Raw genomic sequence first — 19,854 nt, forward strand, 5'->3', positions numbered from 1 at the left:
GCCCTTTTTGTCAAATATAGGATGGCTGAGTACATTTAGTGTTGTTCCTGCTTCTTCTAGTCTGTTCCATTGATCCTCAGGTCTGTGCTTTTTTTTTTTTTTTTTTTTTTTTTTTTTTTTTTTTTTTTTTTTTTTTTTCAGTACTATGTTGTTTTTTATCACAGTGGCTCTGCAGTATAGTTTCAAGTAAAAAATCATGATGCCCCCTGATTTATCTTTGTTGCTCAGAATTGATTTTGCTATTCTAGGTCTTTCCTGGTTCCAAATGAATTTTAAGGATGTTTTTATTACTTCTGTGAGTTATGCTAATGGTAATTTGATTGGGATTGCATTAAATCTGTATAAAAATTTTGGAAGTATGGCCATTTTAACTATGTTGTTTCTGCTATGCAAAGAGCAGGGGATATCTTTCCATCTTTTAATAACCTCTTGAATCTCCTCTTTAAGAATACTATAATTTTCTATGTATAGGTCCATTATTTTCTTTGTTAGATTGATTCCTAAGAATTTCACTTTTGTGTGTGTTACTGTGAAAGGTATTATTTCCCTTATTTCTTTTCAGTTAATTTGTTATTTCTGTATTGGGATGCTATTGATTTTGGTGTGATGATTTTGTATCCAGCTACACTAATGAATTTGGTTATTAAATCTGGAAATTTTCTGGTGCAGGTTATGGAGTTTTCTATGCAGAGAATCATGTCATCCAAAAACAATGACAATTTAACTTCTTTTTTTATCTTTATTCTTTTTATTACTTTTTGTTCCTCTAATTGCTCTGGCTGTGTTTTCAGATATATGTTGAATAGGAGAGATGGTAGTGGAATCCTTGTCTTGTTCCTGATTTTAATGTGAGAGCTTTCAATTTTTGACCATTTTAGTATTATGTTGGCTCTTTGTTATAGATAGCTATTATCGAATGACCTAAAGACTGTCTATTCCTATTTTCTTTAGGACTTTTATCATGAATGGGTTTTGAACTTTATCAAATATTTTTCTGCATCTATTGAGATGATCATGTGATACAAAGAATGTCTGCTATCAAGAAATCAGACAATAAATGTTGGCGGGGTTGTGGGGAGAAAGGAACCCTTCTCCATTGTTGCTGGGAGTGCAGACTGATGCAACCACTATGGAAATCAATATGGAGATACCTCAAAGAGCTTGGACTAGAGGTTCCATTTGACCCAGCCATCCCTCTGCTGGGTATCTTTCCAAAAGAATTAAAAGAATCATATCACAGTGATATATGCACACCTATGTTTATAGTGGCACAGTTTGTAATAGCTCAAACTTGGAAACAGTCCATTTGTCCATCAGTTGGAAAGTGGATAAAGAAGATGTAGCTTTCTATAAAATGGAATACTACTCAGCTATAAAGAATGAGAAATTACAGTCATTCATAGGAAAATGGATACATATTGAGGATATACTCCTAAGTGAAGTAAATAAGTCACACATGTGTAAATATTGAATAGTATCTCTGGTGTGAAAAACTATAATAGTACATAAAATTCTAATGATATAATTGACAATGTGAAATAGGAAGAAAAGGGCTAAATGTGTAGGAAAAAATGGGAAGGGTAGGGGAAAGGTAATTAGGGAAAAGAAAAAAATATGAGAAAATGAAAAAATGGAATTAAAGTGTTTGTAAATGAGGAGGGGAGGAGGGGGTGAAGGGAGGGCAGGGACAAGGGGAAAAAGTGAGAACCAAGACCTGTCATGTAAAGGTACAAGATTCCAATAATGAATGTAACTGTACTGTATACCTAAAAATGTACCAATAAACTCAAGGAGAAAAAAAGTGATGATCATGTAATATATATATTAAATATATTTGTTACTGGGGATTCAAGCGATGATGATGTGATTTTTGTCCTTGACTCTGTTGATGTTGTGTATTACAATTATTTATTTTCATATGTTGAACCATCCCTACAGCCCTTGGATGAATCCTATTTGGTCATGTTTTATAATCTTGATGATTTGTTGCATTCTCTTTGCCAATATATTGTTGAGGATTTTTACATCTATGTAAGAAGATTGGCCTGTAGTGTTCTGTTTTGATTTGATCCTTCTCTGGTTTTGGTATCAGGGTAATACTATTTTCCAGAAATGATTTTGGGAGTATTTTTTTCCTCTATTTCATTGAAAAGTTTTAAGAGAATTAACAGTCGATCTTTTCTATATTTCTCATTGACTTCAACAGTAAAGCCATCAGGACTTGGGCTTTTCTTTGCTGCTGAATTTTAAATTACATTGTCAATTTCACTGACTTATTTTGTGGTTGCTTAGAATTTTACAACCTCCTGGTTCACCTTTGGTAATTCATTTGTTTATAGAAATTTGTGCATTTCTTCTCTGTTTTCCATCTTGTGAGAGTATCAGTTTTCAAAGTAGGTATTGATAATCATCTGGATTTCCCCAGGATTTGTTCTGATTTCACCCTTTTAATTTCTAATTGCATGAATTTGAGTTTTTTCTCTCTTTGTTGACAAGATTGTCTAAAAGTTTGTCAATTTTATTTAATTTTTCAAAGGACCAACTCTTTGATTCATTGATTCTTTGTATTCTTAGTCTGCTCTGATTGATTTAATTTCTTCTCTCATCTTTACAATTTCCTCTCTCATATGAGCTTTGGTCTTGACTTGCTCTGCTTTTTCCATACATTTGTGGTTCAACACTGTGTTGTTTATTTGAGCTTATTCTGTCTTCCTGATGTGAGAATTTACCACTATAAATTTCCCTCTCAGTACTGCTCTCATTGTATCCCATAAGTTCTGGTATGTTATATCAAGATTATCATTTCATTTTATATACTATTTACCTTCTTCTTTAATTTCACCTGTGACTCATTGTTTGTTCAAGAGGGTGTTATTTAATTTGGATGTGTTCATAGAGTTTTTGTAGTTTCTTTTGTCATTGAATACCAATTTCTATGGTCAGATAATATGCATGGGATAATGGCAATTCCTTTGTGTCTACTTAAGCATATTCTATGGACTAGTTAGTATGTGTTCTATTTGGGAAAAGTTCTGATGTTTAGCTGGGAAGAATGTTCTAAACTTTTAGGCAGCATACTCTGGAGACAACTACTAAGTCCATTTGGTTTAGTTTTGATATTTTTTGTGATGTTTTTGTCTAGTTTATCTGTCTATTGCAATAATTTTATTAGTGTTTATTTGATTTTTCATGTCCATTAATTTTTTATACAGTTGGGGGTACTGGTACTTGGTACATATGTATTTATGATCGTGTTCTCCTCTTGTGTTGTTTCCTTTAAAATGATGTAGTGACCTTTTCTGTCTCTTGAAATCCACTTTGCAAATATAATAAGTGTCTCTGCTTTTTTGGGTTCCTGACATATGCAGTATTGTTTTCCATCATTTGACTATGAATTTGTTGTTGTTGTTAAGGTTTTTTTATATGCAGCATAATGTTGGGACTTGTTTCTTGATCCATTCTGCCAGTCTGTGTCTTTTGATGGGTGAGGTGAGACTATTTACATTAATGTATTGTCTTATCCTTGTCATATTATTTTCCTGTTGTTGTTTCCCCATCTTTCCTCTCTATTTAATTTCTTGTACTTCCTGGTGGCTTCTTTCTTTTGGTGTTCTTTTTGTTATTGTCTTCATTATCTCTTTCTAAAATATTCTTCACAGCATTTTGTAGAGCTAGTTTAGTGGTCATGAATTTCTTCAATTGTTCTTTGTAGTGTCTTATTCCTCCATTGAGTTTGAAAGACAGTGTTGCAGGGTACATCAATATGGGTGGAAGGTTTTCATTCAGAACATGAAATACTTAACTCCAATCTCTCCTTGATTTTAGGGTTTTTTCATTAAGAAATGCTGTAATTCTGATGGGCTTTCTTTTATAGGTGATTTGTTCTTGTGCTGAGTTTTTGAGATCTTTGTTTTTATAAGCCTTGATGTAGATTTATCATGGCTAATTGGAGTTCTATATGCCCTACTTATTATTTATGTGTCACATTCCTTTTCCATGTTAGTTAGCTTTTCTGCCATTACTGTTTTCTTCCATTCTTTTGTTTTTTCGTACTGAGGATCAAGTCGGGACCTTGCCCTTGCCAGGCAGGTGGTGGAACCACTGAGATAATCCTTGCCATTACTTTTTTAAAGATGATTTATTTATTTAATGTTTGTTTTTTTGAGACTTATTGTTTGAGATTTATTGTTTGGTAGTTGAGACTGACCTGGAACTCACTATGTAGCCCAGGCTGGTCTCGAATTCACAGTGTTCCTCCTGCCTCAGCCTCCCGAGTGCTGGATTACAGGAGTGTACCACCACGCCCAGCTTGAAGACGTTTTTAATGTCATTTGCACAATCTCTTGCTTTCTCATTGACTCTGATCAATCTTATCTTGTTTTTCTTTATGTTATGCCGATGTTGTATTGATTTTTGGTGGACTCTTGCCATTTTTAATACATCTTCTTTTCATGGTCGTTAATAGTCTTCCTGTCTTCTAGATCAGAAATTCTGTCCTCGCCTTCATTCAGTCTATTGTGTATACTTTCAATGAAATTTTTAATCTCCTGAATGTCTGTTTGAATCTCTTTCATGTATTTCATTTCTTTCTTATGTTGGGCATTCATAGTTTCTATCATTTTCCTAAGCTCCTCTATATTTCTTTAATCTATATCTACTCTAGAATTATTGAGCATGTCTTTCATTTTTATCATTTCTTTTTTAACCTGAGAGATATTTTCTATAACCTCATGCATCTGTTTTATTTTGTTTGGTTTTTTTTAATTTCTGCTGTTATCACTTTAGAAACTTAAAGTGACTTCTGATTTCCACTATCTTGTTTCTCCTGGACTTGTTATTGTTGGGCCGGAGGATTGGAATTTCATTTTGCTTCTTTGTCATCTCATTTTCTTTTTTTTTGGGGGGGGTATTTTGTTTTCTGTATTGATGCTTGTAAATTTCTTATGGCAGATAGCTTCATCACTAGCATCCAGGCTTTCCTGAGAAATCTTTATTCCACAGAGATATCTTCTGGGCATATGTGGTCCTTGGTTTTTGTGTCTGTCCTGAGATCCTACCCTCCCAATTTATTAAGGATTAAAAGTTGCTATTTATTTGGCTCAGCACCCAGTCCTTTGGTTCGGGATTATGGTAATGGTTGTGGCCCCAGAGAATCACAGTGTTGTCATACAATGGAGAACAACTAATTATGACAGGTATGATATCCTGGCTAATGTAATACAAATAACAATAGCCATAGCATCTAGTTGGGCCTAGAAACTGATAAATTGAGGTAACTAATAATTGGATCCTTTAACAATAAGAACAAGGTCTACAGTTATATAACACAATCCAACATAAACCAGGAACTTATGTGCAATAAGTTTCCACTTAGTGGAGTGATTTTACTTTCTGTGGGGGTGGGAGGAATTAAGTGGGCCAGGGGGCAAAGCAGAGAGATAAATGAAGGGAAACATAGTAGAGGCAAGGCTGGAGAACAAAAGATGATCACTCAACCTTTGGGAACCTGCAGAAAAGTGCAGGAGAGAAAGCATCAAGGATAAAGCAAAAGAATATTAGAATGAATAAAAAAATGAGATTATTTTCACTCACATGAAAATATATTAAACTAAAAGATGTAGTTGAGGAAGGAGAGAAAGGAAATGATTAGAACAATATAAAAATAAAGACAAAAACCTAAAACCAAAAGAGGGGGGACAGACAATAAAAGGAAACTTAACCAACAAAGAAAAAAATACAATTCCTGTGGAGTCTACAGTTCTGTGGTAGAGCCCAAGGAAGGTAGTGTCCCAAAACTGTGCTGTGTATCTCTGCCAAGTCTGCAGTAGGACTAGTGCTGGGTACCTGGCTGATCTTGTGGGAGTTGGTGCCAGTCTTCAGCCAGTATCTTTTTGGATATCTCTATGGCCCTCCCAAGCCTCTGTACCATGGGTTTCTGTGGCTCCCTCAAGCATAGAGAGCCTGGGGTTCCTCCCAGTTCTGTGTACAATTGGCTTCACTGGATCTTTGGACAGCCTCTTCTGTTTCACCCCCACTGGCACATCTCTAGTCCACTGTTTGTCACAGGGCAGGGATGAGGGTGAGGGTGAGGTCCTGTATAGCTCAGGGATGACAGGTTCTGCCTTAATTGCCTCTCTAGCAGGTTAAGTGCTAACTGGAGGTTGTTGAAATCCCATGCACTCAAGTCTGCATCTTTCTCTGAAGCCACCATTTTCTACTTGTTTCCCTACTTCCGCTGTGCTGCACTCTCTAACTTTGTTGCCACTAGGTTTTCCAGTTATCTGCTAGGGAACACAACAGCATTAAAACAAAAAACAAAAAAGGAAAAGAAAAGGAGCTGGAGGTCCATCTGTTTGGGAGGGAGCTGATTATTTCTGGTCACTCTCCTGTGTGTGTGTGTCAGTGAAATTTACTGCCAGGCTACAGCATCTTCTGTGTAAAGAAAGGCAAAAAAGACAAGAGGCCTTTGCTTCCCTCAAATCTATCCTGTGTGGCTTGAGTTGCTGCATTTTTCCTGCATTGTTTATTGGTACATTTAAAGCAAGCAATACAGTTACATTTATCATTGGGATCTTCTACCTTTACATGTTATGTCTTGGTTTTTGCTGCATTTTTTCACTTCATCAGTTTCTTGGGAACTTTCCCAGTATGGTAAATCTTGCTCAGCACTGCCTGCACTGCTGGTATCCCCATGGGGTGATGTGCTATTTTATGAAGTCCCATGCTTATGATTTACTTGATCTACTAGTCTCTCACTTCAGATTGATTTTGACATCAGGATGTATGCCTCTTCCTTTCTTAGAATTACCTGTGATTTTAGTTGATTTCCCTCTGAGTACATCCAAAGCGACTCCTCCATTCACCCATGTTGAATTCTAGCATGAACTTCTTAGCAATACTTTATTTATGTTTGCTGTCACTAGACTTTGCACAGTGATTACAGGGAATACTCAGGTAGTGTTGACTTTAATTAATATTTAATGTTATTATAAGAAATGAATGAAATGCATTTTGCCATTTGCCTAGAACAGTGCCAGTAATATTTCTTTCCCCCCTTTTTTTCTTAAGTGTACTCCTAACTCATTATTCCAACACTGTATTATTTCCATGAAAAAAGAATACCGATTTCTTTATTTCTTTATATTTTGCATATTGCTTTAGGGTACTAACAGTTGCTGTTTTGTGCTTGTCATTTGTTTACTTATTTTAGGTCACTGGCCCTATTCATACCAGAGATACTCCTGAGCCAACAGACAGAAGTAATATTGCCTCTCCATCACTTCTGGATACCAGCCCTATGGAGAACCCAGAACTGTTTAATGACATCAAGATTGAGCCCCCAGAAGAACTTCTGGATAATGACTTCAACCTGCCCCAGGTGGAACCAGTTGACCTCTCCTTTCACAAGCCTAAGGCTCCTCTCCAGCCTGCTAGCATGCTTCAACCTCCCATACGTCCTCCCAAACCACAGTCTTCTCCCCAGGCCACTGTAGTGTCCACTTCAACAGCTCACATGGGCACTCCAACTAACATTCCTACTGTTCTTGCTCCAAACTCTATTCTGCCCTCCTCTCAGGGGACTGGTGGCCAACAGTTCTTACATGTGATACACACTATTCCCTCAGTCAATCTGCCAAATAAGATAGGTGGACTGAAGGCCATCCCAGTAGTGGTGCAGTCTCTACCCATGGTGTATACCAGTTTGCCTACAGATGGGAGCCCTGCAGCCATTACAGTTCCACTTATTGGAGGAGATGGCAAAAATGCTGGATCAGGTGAGCATCAATATTTCCTCTTTCATGGATCATACTCATCATTATAATGCATTCTTGAGTAATCTTACCTCTTGTCTCCACCTTGATCTTAGCCAAAATGCTGAGAAGTGATATCTCTTGTCTCTTTTCACTTCCCTACAATTATTCTTCACACTGTTTTTAAAATAATCTTTCATATTGATTTTATCTAGGCTTACTAATACATGAAAATGTACAATGAGTCTCTTTTGCTTAGATCATACTTCTGAGAAAGTCACACATATCTGTGAGCCACACATATCCATCTTTCTAGCAGAATTATACTCTTTCACATTAAATAATGTAAAGCATTAAGTGTTTATGAATTTATATAGAGAAATATGCAAAATTTGAATAACTTTTAAAAATATATCACAAAATTTGAAAATAGCTTAAATTTACTAACCCACTGGCAGATTTTCTCTTGTTTCTTTTTTATTAGTAAATGTTTGTGACACAAAATAATTGCAATCATCTTGTGGAATTGGTACATATTGCATCCTAATTGTATTGAATTTCCTTTTTCTTTTCCACTCTCTCACCTCCACACTTTCCTAGATCTCCTCATCATCATAAAGTCTACCTCCTTATTTCTAATAACCTATCTGGCTTTGCACTTTAAATTATTTATGTTTTTGGTTTTTGGCATTAGATAAATTATGCAATATTTAACCTGTGTCTGATTTATTTTACTTATGATTATGGTTTGTCACTGTTTAGATATAGATGTCCTCTCAAGGACTGATGTGTTCAGAGGTGGGGCTTTTTGAGTTTGAGTGGATCGTGCTGTCACTATAGCTGACTTGCTCTTGTGAGGTAGGGTTTGGTTGGAAGAGGCAGGCCACTGAAGGTGTAACCTGTAAGGATACATCTTCTCCCTCCCTGGCTCCTACCCTCTTTCTTGAATTTTTGGCTGTCATGGGGTGAGCAGCTATCCCATACCCAGGCCCTCTTGCCATATTGTTTCTCACTTGGAGAGAGCTGACCATGGAATTAAAATGTGAGCAAAAATAATCCTCTCCTCTTTTAAATTGTCAGTATTGCATACTGTGTCTCAGCAAGGAGAAAAGTGATTAAGACAGATTTTAGTGCCAGCATGGAGTCATTGGTTTAGTTGTACATTACCATGTGTTTTAGAAGCCTTGGAAAAGGGTTTGTGGGAAAGGTTTGGAAATGCTTGCTAGAGAAGCCTTAGAATATTATAAGCCAAGGAAGTATTTGTCAGAGTTCTGAAATCCAGTATGATGACAGAAATAAAGATAGTAATGGCCAGGCTCAAGAGGATGATGTTGGAAACAAAAACTGTTGTCTACATTTTGCTCATTTCCTGAGACTTTGCAGGAGATCAAGATTCAGGGTGGTTGGCTAATCTGGGTTATTAAATTTCAAGGCATCGCAAAGTTCAGACTGTGGCTTAGGTACTGCTGGTAATTTTAATGAGACCTACTTTGAGAATAAGGAGCAAAAGACAGGACCAAAGTATATACTGAATTTTTCAGGAAATACATAATAAAAATGGGGCCACAGAGAATATGGTTATACTAAATAGAAGTCAAGTGCTTTTAATCAAGATAATAGGAAAGATGGGTTAAGAATACCTCAGGAATCAACAAGACTGCTCTCTTTGCAGATTCAAAGGTGAAAAACTGAAATACTTTGCTTTGAGAAGGGAATTCTCATGAGCACAGTTTATTTGTGTCCAATTATGAAAGAGTTTCCTGGAGATCAGCCATTCAGGTACTCAGATGTCTCTGTAGCCATAATCTAAGGGGGCATAGATACAGCTTGCACTGATGGCGTACCTTGACATTGTCCATGTGGACCTGTCTTTACGTGCTTGTAGAATGCAAGAGCTGTGGGACAGAGATATTTTCACCCAGATTTCCGAAAAAGGCATGGAGTACAAGCAGTATGCCTCTGAGAGGCAGTACCTGAAGTGGTAAGAATGAAGCCAAAAGTATAGTGGAGATTCCGGGAAGTTGGAGATGCCAGAAACATGGAGTGTTGCTGAGGAAAGCATCAGACAGTAAGCAAAAACATGAGGCCTGCACTTTGCAATGTCTAGGGGCAGGACTGCACAAGCCCTTTGAAGTTTATATCTTGCTACAATGTGCATTGCATACTTGATATCAAACTGCAAGGTATAGTGTCTGCCCTGCTGACTTTTCGTCTTGCTTTAATGCCATTCCTTTTTATCCTGCTATATATTCATTATGTTTGGTTTTTTTGTTTGTTTTTTTTGTTGTTGTTGTTGTTGCTGTTTTTTGAGACAGGGTCTCACTATGTAGTTGAGACTGACCTGGAACTCACTGTGTAGCCTAGGCAGGTCTCGAAGTCACAGCGATCCTCCTGCCTCAGCCTCCCAAGTGCTGGGATTACAGGCATGTGCCACCATGCCCAGCCCCCCTATATATTCATTTTGGATTGGGAATGTTTACACTGGGCCATTATGTTGGAAATATTTAACTATCCTTTTGATTATTATAGGGGTTTATAGGTAAGAATTTGAATTGAATGTAAGTGGAAACTTAGATCCAATACTGAATCTATTATAATTTGGTGACTCTTAGAGATGCATTAAGTGCATTTTGCATAAAGAGATGAGAATGAGTCTTTTTGGATCCAGTGATGGAATGTTACGGTTTAGGTATAGAATGTCCCCCAAAAAACTCAAGTGTTCAGGGGTAAAGCTGTTGGAAGGTGACAGAATCATGGGGCGGCCCTATCACTGACTAGAAGGTGGGGCTTGGCTAGAAGAACAGGCCACTAGGGACATGACCTAGCAAAGTACATCTCCTACTCTGGCTCTTTCCTTTTCTCTGTGATTCCTGAATGAGGGGAAGAGCAGCTGTCCTCTGCTCAGGCCCTTTCACCTTGCTTTTTCTGCCTTGGAGCCAGACAAACATGGGCCAAAAATGTGAGCTAAAATAAACATTTCCTCCTTTAAATTGTGGGTATTGGGTATTGCATCTCAGTGAGAAGAAAAGTGATTAAAACATAGTCTCAAGGTGCATCAATTTTCCTACATATGACTAAAATTTATGTTTTTCATGGATGAGAAGTACTCATTGTATATATATATACCAGATTTTCTTTATCCTTTCATCTATGTTTGGGCCTTTGGCTGCTTCCAAGATTTAAATATTGTTGACTTTGCATCTATAAATATGTGTACGTGTATGTTGCTATAATATATGATCAACTACTTCAGGAAAATATCAAAAAGAGGTTAACCTGGTTCAAATGGAACTTCAACTTTTCATTTTATGAGGAATTTCTGTGCTAATTTCCATATTAGTTGTACTAGTTTACATTCCAACCAGAGATATAAAATACCTTTTTGCCAAGGTTTGTTGTTTCTTGATTTGTTGATAATAGCCATCCTTTGTGGAGTAAGATGGAATTTCACTGTTATTTTCATTCATTCGCATTTCGCTAATGACCAAAAATGTTTAACATTTTTTCATATATTTATTGGTTATTTGTACTTCCTTCATTGAGAAGTGTCTATTCATTTCAATTACCCATTTTTTCATTGGCTCTTATATTTGAGGGAGTTATTTTTTAAAGTTTAAAAAAATATATTCTGGACATTAGTCCTCTGTTGAGATGTACCTGACATTTTTTTCCCATTCTGTAGAATGTCTTTTAATGCTCTTGATTGTTTTCTTTTTATGCAGAGGTTTTTATTTGATATAATCCCATTTGTGATTTTTTGTATTTTTTCTTTTACAATTGAAATTCTGTTCAGAAAGTTTATGCCTATGACTATATCTAAAAGAATTTTATCTATTTTATCTTCAAGTAGATTCAGTTGTTTTATTTTAATATCTAGGGTTTTTTATCCAATTAGTTTTGATGTTTGAACAGGGTGTGAAATATTGATCTAAATTCATTCTCCGACACGTGGATAATCCATAATCCCAGCACAATCTGTTAAAGTGGCTATCTATCCAGTACCTTTGTCAAAGATTATATGGCGAAATGAAGCTGGGAATGTTTCTGCATCATCGCTTCTGTTCCACTGATCTATTGTCTGTTTTTGTTACTGTATCATGCTGTTATTACTGTAGCTTTGTGATATAACTTTAAACCAGAGATTGTGATGCCTCTTGCTTTGCTTTTCATAGTCACGATAACTGACTATTCTAGCTCACTTCTGCTTCCATATATATGTTAGGATTTTTTATAATCCTGTGAATAATGCTGATGTTATTTTTCATTGTAAATTTATTTAATCTATGTGTCATTTTTGGTATATGACCATTATGACAATATTTGTCCTCTTTATCCAAGAACAGGGAAAATCTTTCAATTTTTAATATCTTTCAAAATTTTTTTATTTTTATATAATACAAGTAGATATTTTAATAAAGAAAATAAAACAAATCTCTTCCTACTTGTATGAAAAAACTACAAAATTTCATAACAGTATAAGTATAAAACAGCAACAGTTAATGTACTGCGTATCATAACCTTAAAGAATTGTCAGTATGTTACTCAGAGTACAAGTCATGGACAAAAAATTCTCTTACCATAAAAAACGAAAGGAAAAAGCATTTTTTTTTCAATGAACCAAAGAAACTAGTATAAATGCAAACAATTTAACATTTTCTTAAAAGATTTTTAAAATCTCTTTTCACAGAGAACCATAGTTTTTATTGTAGAGGTCGTTTATTTCCTGGGTTAGGATAATTACTAATGATTTAATTTTTTTGAACCTACTGTGAATGGGATTGTTTTTCTTATTGCTTTCTTGATGTACCCATTGTTGCTGTACAGAAATGCTATTGATTGTTTTCTATGCATTTTGTAACCTGCTACTTGCTTAATATCTTTATTAATTCTGAGAGTCATTTGGTGGAGTTATTTGGTTTTTTTCTATGTAACAGATCTTATCATCTGCAAATAATATAATTTAACTTCTTTCTTTCGTACACATATCCTTTTTATTTGTTGATCTTGCCTGATTGCTCTGGCTAGAGTTTTGAGTACTACATTAAGCAGGATGGTTTAGAATAGACACATATGTCTTGTTCCTGATTTTAGGAGAAATACTTTCAGTTTTTTTCCCAATTAGTTAGATGCTGGCAGTGGTTTATCCTAAATAGCTTTTATCAGTTTGAGGTATGTACTTCTACATCTATTTTCATCAGGGTTTTTATCATAAAGAATATTGGATTTTATCAAAGGCTTTTTGTATTGGTTGAGATGATCATGGGATTTTTCTCCTTTCTTTTGTTCATGTGAAACATTACATTTATATTTTTACCTATGTTGAACCTACATCCTTCCAATAACCCAATTTGGTCATGACATATGATCTTTGTAATAATTTGTTGCATTCGAATTACAAGTGACTCATTGAGAATTTTTGGATCTCTGGTCATTACAGACTTATTTTTGCTTTTTTTTTCCTTTCTTATTTTTTGTGTTAGGTGTTTGTTCAGTTCTGGTATCAGGCTTACGATAACTTCCAGGAAAGACTTTGTTGGTGCTCCTTCCCTTCTGATTTCATTAGTGTTTGAGAAACATTGGTGATAGATCTTTCCCGAAGTTCTTGTGAAATTTTATAGTGAAACCATAATTTCCTGGGGGTTTGTTAGTTGTTATTACTGCCTCTATTTCATTTTCTGTTACTGGTATATTTATAGATATTTTTACATATTTTGTTCCAATTTTAGTAATTCACATGTGTCAATTTTTTTCAGTTTTTTAAGGTTCTCTAATTTATTGGAATATAATTTTTCAATACTTTTGTATATTCCTCTGGAATTTAATAATGTCCACTGTGAATTCACCTTTTCATTTTTAATTTTATTGATATGGTTTCTTGCTTTTGTAAGATTGGGTTGAAGTTTATCAATCTTATTTATCCTTTCAAAGAACCAATTCATTTATTTATTGAAACTTTGTATTTTTAAATTTCAATTTCATTACTTTTTTCTGGTTTCTATATTTCTCTTTCCTATTAAGTTTGCATTTGTATTATTCTATTTTCTGTAGCACCCTGAGATTCCTCATTAGATATTTTATTTGGGATTGTTTTATGCCTTTAATGTATTTGTTCATTGCTATAAATTTCCCTTTTACAACTGCTTTTATTGTATTCTGTATATTTTGTCATCTTATACTTACATTATCATTTGATTCTAGGAATTGTTTTATATTCTTCCTTGATTTCTTCTATGATCCATTGATTATTCAATAATGTATTATTTAATCTCCCTGAGTTTCCATAGTTTCTGTGATTTATTTGATTTGATTTCTGATTTAATTATGCTATGATCCGATAGTATGCAGAAGGTTGTTTCATTTCTTTTGTATTTATTTAAGCATGTTTTATGGACTATTATATGTTGTACTTTGAAAAAAATTAATGTGATAATGACAAAAATGTGCATTCTGCTGATGTTAGATGACACTTTGTAGATATCTATTAAGTCTACTTCAATAGCGTGTTGAGCTCTGATTTTTTTTTTGAGGGGGGTTCTGGTTTGTTTGTGAGAATGGGGAATTGAACCTCCTATTGTGACTGTTTTGAGACTCATCTTTTCCTTCATGTCCAGGAGCTTTTGTTTTATGATGTTGGGTATGCCATAATACATATATTTACAATTATTATCTCTTCTTGAATTGTTCCTTTTACCAATATATAGTGGCCACCTTTGTCTCTTCTGATCAGTTTTAGCTTAAAGTATATTGTGTTTGAAAATAAGGTAGCTGTTCTTGTCGTATGGCAGCTCTGGTTGTATGGAGTATTTTTTCTGTCCTTTCACTTTTAGTCTGTACAGTATAATTTAGGGGGATGAGGTGTTTCACCTGAAGACAGCATACGGATGGATTTTGTTTTTTGTTCCACTCTGTCTGTCTCTCATCGATTGAAGAGTTAAGACCATTTTCATTAAGCATTATGATTGTAAGAGATTTACTGAATATTGTCATTGCATTGCTTTTGTACTATTCACTGTTTTATGTTTTTTGCTTTTCTTTGGTAACTCCTTCAGATATCTACTTTCCTTTGTACTCCTTGATGCTGATGACTTTTACCTGTGTAGTACCCTTAAGTACTTTCTGCAATGTTGCTTTAGTTGTCATGAATTTTTTAAAGGATATCTTTGTCACTGAAGCTCTTTAGCTCTCCATGAAATCTGAAAGCTAATATTATATAATATGGAATTCTGTATTTATAATTATTTTCTTTTAGTGATTGAAAAATTTTGTTCCAGTCTTCCCTGAACTTTAAGATTTGTGCTGAAAAATCCATTGTTACTCTGATGGGCTTACTTTGATGGGTTACTTGCTTTTTATGTCGTACACCTCTTAGCGATCATTTCTTGTGTTGAATGTTTGCAATTTTGATTATGATGTGTGTGGATAGATTCATTTCTAGTCGTGGTTATTTGTGGTAAAAATATGGAGTGCTACAAAAATTTGCATGTTATCTTTGTACAAAGGACATTGTATTTAATCTCTACATCATTCCAATTTTAATATATATGCTGCCGAAGTAAGCCCCCTCCTTCGATTTTCCAGAGGAATGTGTTTATTGATCTATTTCATTAGAAATGTTATGGGGAAAATTGGAGGACAACAATCCTATCCCTACCATACTTAATCAACTTTAGCTCTTGTCTCTACCAATACCTTATCTCTTCATTGAAACTAATGTCTTGATAAAACTCTTTGCCAATTTTTTTTTGTGTTCTTCATGTGCCATTTATCCCTTCTGTTTCAAACTGTTTACTTGCCTATATTACAAGTATGTGGACATTATTTCAAACCAAATTATAAATATCTAAATAATAAGACGTGTGTGTGTGTGAGTGGCTTCCTGGGAAGCCTAACATGGTGTTGCACGGTAGTTGTTTTTCAATAAATAATTTGATGGAAAAAATTTTTAAAATTTTTTCCAAGAGAATTTTCATTAGCTTTAATATTCCATCTGGAATTCAGCTCAGTGGCCCCTTCCTCCCTCTCAAGCAGAAGGTCCAGATTTCAATCCCTGGCACCAAAAATTTTTTTCATTCTGTTTAATTTTTAAATTAATTTTATTGGTATATTTTAGGTATATGATGTAGTAACATTCATCTTTGGAAATTTGCGCCTTTACATAATCTATCTTGTTTTTTTTTTTCTAAATTTTCCTGCCATTACTTCAACCTCTCCAGTTCTCCCTATTTACAAAGACTATGTTTCCTTTTTTTTCAATTTCTCATATTAATTCCATTAACCTACCCTTCCCACTTTCCATTCCTCTTTTCCCCTTCTCTTACTATTTCACATTATTATACCTTTTAGACCTCACCTACACTTTCAGTATTTCACACTGGAGAAACAATTTGGTATTTGCACATGTGTGTCCTATTTATTTCACTTTACAGTAGTATGACTTCAATGTGCATCCATTTAGCTATGAATGTCTCTAATTTGTCATTTATTATGCATGAGTACTACTCCATTTTATATTTAAAAACACACACATTTTCTTTAACCAGTCTCCAGTTGATAGGTAATTGGGCTGTTTCCAGGTCTTAGCTATTAGAAACTGTTGCAATGGACATAGTTGCACATATAATACTATGGGTGTGATTCTTTTAATTCTTTTGGAGAGATACACAGCAGGGGAATAGCTGGGTCAAAGGAGACTTCCAATTCTATCTAGTTCATTGAGGTGACTCCATACTGATTTCCACAGTGGTTACACCAGTCTACATGCCCACCAGAAGTGGAGCAGGGTTCCTGTTTCCTGCCAGCATTTTTTATTGGTTGATTTCATGATAGCAGCCATTCTTTCTGGGATGAGGTGAAATCTCAGCCTTGTTTTAATTTGTAGCTCTCAAATGACCAGTGATGTTGAACATTGCTTCATATGTATATTTGCTCTTTTTACTTCTTTATCTGAGAAATGTCTGTTCATTTCAGATGCCAAGTTTTGATTGCATCTCTAAATTTGGGAGATCTGAATTTTTAAAGTTCTTTATTCTAAATAGTAGACCTTAGTGTGAGGAACTGCTGGTGAAATTTTCCCACATTGTGGGTTGTCTCTTCATGCTGTTGGCCATTTCTTTTGCTCTGCAGAAGCTTTATAATAATAAGACGATATCCCACTTATTGATTATCTGTGGTAGTTCTCATGCAGTTGAGGTTTTATTTATAAAATCTTTTCCTATGCCAATGTCTTCAAGAGTTCTACCTAGCCTCTCTTTAATCCTGTTTAGTATTTTTGCTTTAATATTTAGATCTTTAATCCATTTTGATTTTAGTTTAGTACACGGTGAGAGATAAAGGTCTAGTTTTAATCTTTGGCAAGTTGAAATACAGTTTTTTTACCAGCACCATTTTTTAAAGAGTTTATCTTTCCCCAGCGAGGAAGTTTATCTCCTTTGTCAAAGATGAGGTGGCTCAGTGTGTCTGGAGTTGTTTCTGTATCTTCTAATCTCTTCTACTGGTCCTCAGGTCTGTTTCTTTGCCAGTGACATGTTGTTGCTATCACAGTAGCTTTGTAGTATAGTTTCAAGTTGGGGATGGTGATATACCCTACCTTGTATGTATTACCTAAAAGCGCTTTTGCTGTTCTAGGTCACTTCTTGTTCCAAATGAATTTTTGAATTGTTTCTCAAGGTCCATGAAGTATGCTGCTAGAATTTCAATTGGGATTGCATTGAATCTATATAGCAGTTTAACTAATTTGGTTTTTCCTACACAGGATCAACAGACAGCCTTCATTTTTTGATTATCATCCTCTATCTCTTTTTTCAGAGTGCTATGTTTTCAGAGTAGAGGTCTTTCATTTCCTTCATGAGGTTGATTCCAAGGTATTTCAATTTTTGGGATGCTATTGTGAAAGGTTGTCACATTGCTCTCTCAGTGAGTCCAATTTTTGTGTAGAGGAAAGCTATTGATTTTTGTGTGTAGACATAAATTATTAGGAACCATATTTCAGCTCATTATAATGTAGAATATTACAAGAGCCCTGTCCTTGAAATGTCAAAGTCCTAGTGATCATTCTATCACTAATTGTAGCTGGGTCATAGCTCAGCAGTGCCATGCCTGCCTGGCAAGCTTAAGGCTTTGAGTTCAATTCTAGACAGTGAAAAATAGAAAGGAAAATGTATCCTTAGTATCTATCACTATTTGCATGAAGCTGAAAAAGAACACGGGAAGCATCAAAATGCAGAGACTCTACAGTGGTCTATTGAATAAAAAATGTTATAAAGTAGCACTGATTTATAATTATTTTTATTCATAATCTTGTTTTAGAAAGGATATCAAGACCCACAAAGGAAAGGAAAACCAAACAAAAAGGAAAGAAGCAAAAAGTGGAAATAAAATTTCTTGTTTGTTGAGATAAATTTAGTGGGAACATGGAAGGCTGGTTTGGAGGAGCTCCTTATCTCTGCTTCCACCCACCCATAATATCCATCATTCCACCACAGTCCCTCTAAATAATCAAAGTAAACTTTAAATATATTCATTATAGTTTCAAATTAAGAACATTAACTGGGTAGTCTCCAAAATGAAATGCTTACCTCTTAGTAGGAGAGACACAAAAAAATTGGACTGTAAGAACAAAGTATCAAAAACTATGCTTTACCTTTCACATGCCATTTTTTGTTTCTTAAAAGGTATACAAACTTAAGATATTAGTATGTTCATGTCACACACAGGGATAAATAATGAGATGCATACTTAATACTTTTTAGTGAATCACACAAAATCAAAGTACAGAGACATCTACATTAGCCAAATATTCCTGCTTACCTTACACTTACCCTTTTCTGCCACATAGAAAATTTGAACATTTTACTGACTCTGGGAGTGTGCACACCACCTGTGCTAGTTACTTTTCTCTCATTGCTGAGACAAAATATCAGACACCTAAAGTTAGAGGGGAAGCAGTTTATTTTGCTTATAATTTGTAGAGATTTAAGTTCATAATCATGCAACTCCAAGGCAGGGATGACAGACAGGCATGGTAGAGCAGAAACAAACTGTCATACACACAAGGCAGCAAAGGTAACAAGAAAGTTTACAGTGTCCCCCTGCCACTTTTATCTTATTTAGACTAGTTAGGGTGGGTAGCACTCAAACCCTTAATCTGAGTGACACTGAGTGTAGTATTGCATCATGAATGAATTCCAGCTTCACACTCTAGATCAAACCTATGACTATGAGAGGTTTGGGAGGACATCTACACCCAAACCATAACATTCTGTCCCTGCCCCCCCAACTCATGTACATTCCTTTATACAAAAGGCCTTTAATCCATCTCTAAGAGTAGCCAAAATAATAAGAGTTTTGGCATTGCTGAATAGTCCAAGTCCCAAGTTTCCTCTGAGATTTAAGCAAAGTCTTAGCTTCGAGCCCCTGTACAAATGAGAAGAAAGTTAAACACTTCCAACATTCAATGGCACAAAATAAACATTACCATTCCAAAAGGTACACATAGCGTGATACAAAGGAAATCAACCAGAGTAAGTCCAAAATCGAGTAGGAGAAACATTAAACCCCACAGTTCCATTTCCAGCATCCCCAATCAATCTGGCAAGTTGTGAAGTCCAAAGGGTTTTGGTGGCTCCACCCCTATGATGTTTTTGGTGCTTGTAGCTCCCAGGGCTTCTCTCTTTGATTGGCTCTGCTCCCTCCTTGTAGCTATCCTCAGACAATCCACACTCCTTGCTTCTCCAAACTTCGGTGTCTCCAATGAACCTTCAGCTTCACACTCACAGCTCACACACTGCCATGTCAGGGGCACCCTGACTGGCCTCCCAGGCCTTCTTCTGAAATCTGGGTGGAAGCCTTCCTGATGTCACTACTCTTGCATTTGGCATGCTCCTAAAATCAGCACCACGTGGATGACATTAAGGTCTGCTGCTAAATGGAGCAGAAGTAGCCAGTTTTCTCTCTCTCTTGGCTGAAGGGGTTAAGTGCCTAGATTGCTGAGCAATCTGAACCCAATCCTGAGGAACAAATTATCTAGGCTGCTGCCATTTTGGAACAGCTTCCTTAGGCTACCATTTTGGAACATCATGTGGCTCCTGCCCTTTTGGAACATTGT

At 35.5% G+C, this 19,854-nt stretch overlaps 1 protein-coding gene across 3 annotated transcripts in view; it reads left to right on the top strand.

Moving 5' to 3' along the window:
* Klf8 (Kruppel like factor 8) overlaps positions 1-19,854 on the top strand; it is a 203,579-nt gene that overhangs the window by 171,842 nt on the left and 11,883 nt on the right. For all 3 annotated transcript variants that reach the window (XM_010610114.2, XM_010610112.2, XM_010610113.2), the window contains exon 3: positions 7,211-7,775. In XM_010610114.2, coding sequence (XP_010608416.1) covers positions 7,211-7,775 — 565 coding nt within the window. The remainder of the gene's footprint in view (positions 1-7,210; positions 7,776-19,854) is intronic.

The sequence above is a fragment of the Fukomys damarensis genome, unplaced genomic scaffold (assembly GCF_012274545.1).
Source record: "Fukomys damarensis isolate Sample0158 unplaced genomic scaffold, DMR_v1.0_HiC HiC_scaffold_39, whole genome shotgun sequence".
In the NCBI taxonomy this organism is placed as follows: domain Eukaryota; kingdom Metazoa; phylum Chordata; class Mammalia; order Rodentia; family Bathyergidae; genus Fukomys; species Fukomys damarensis.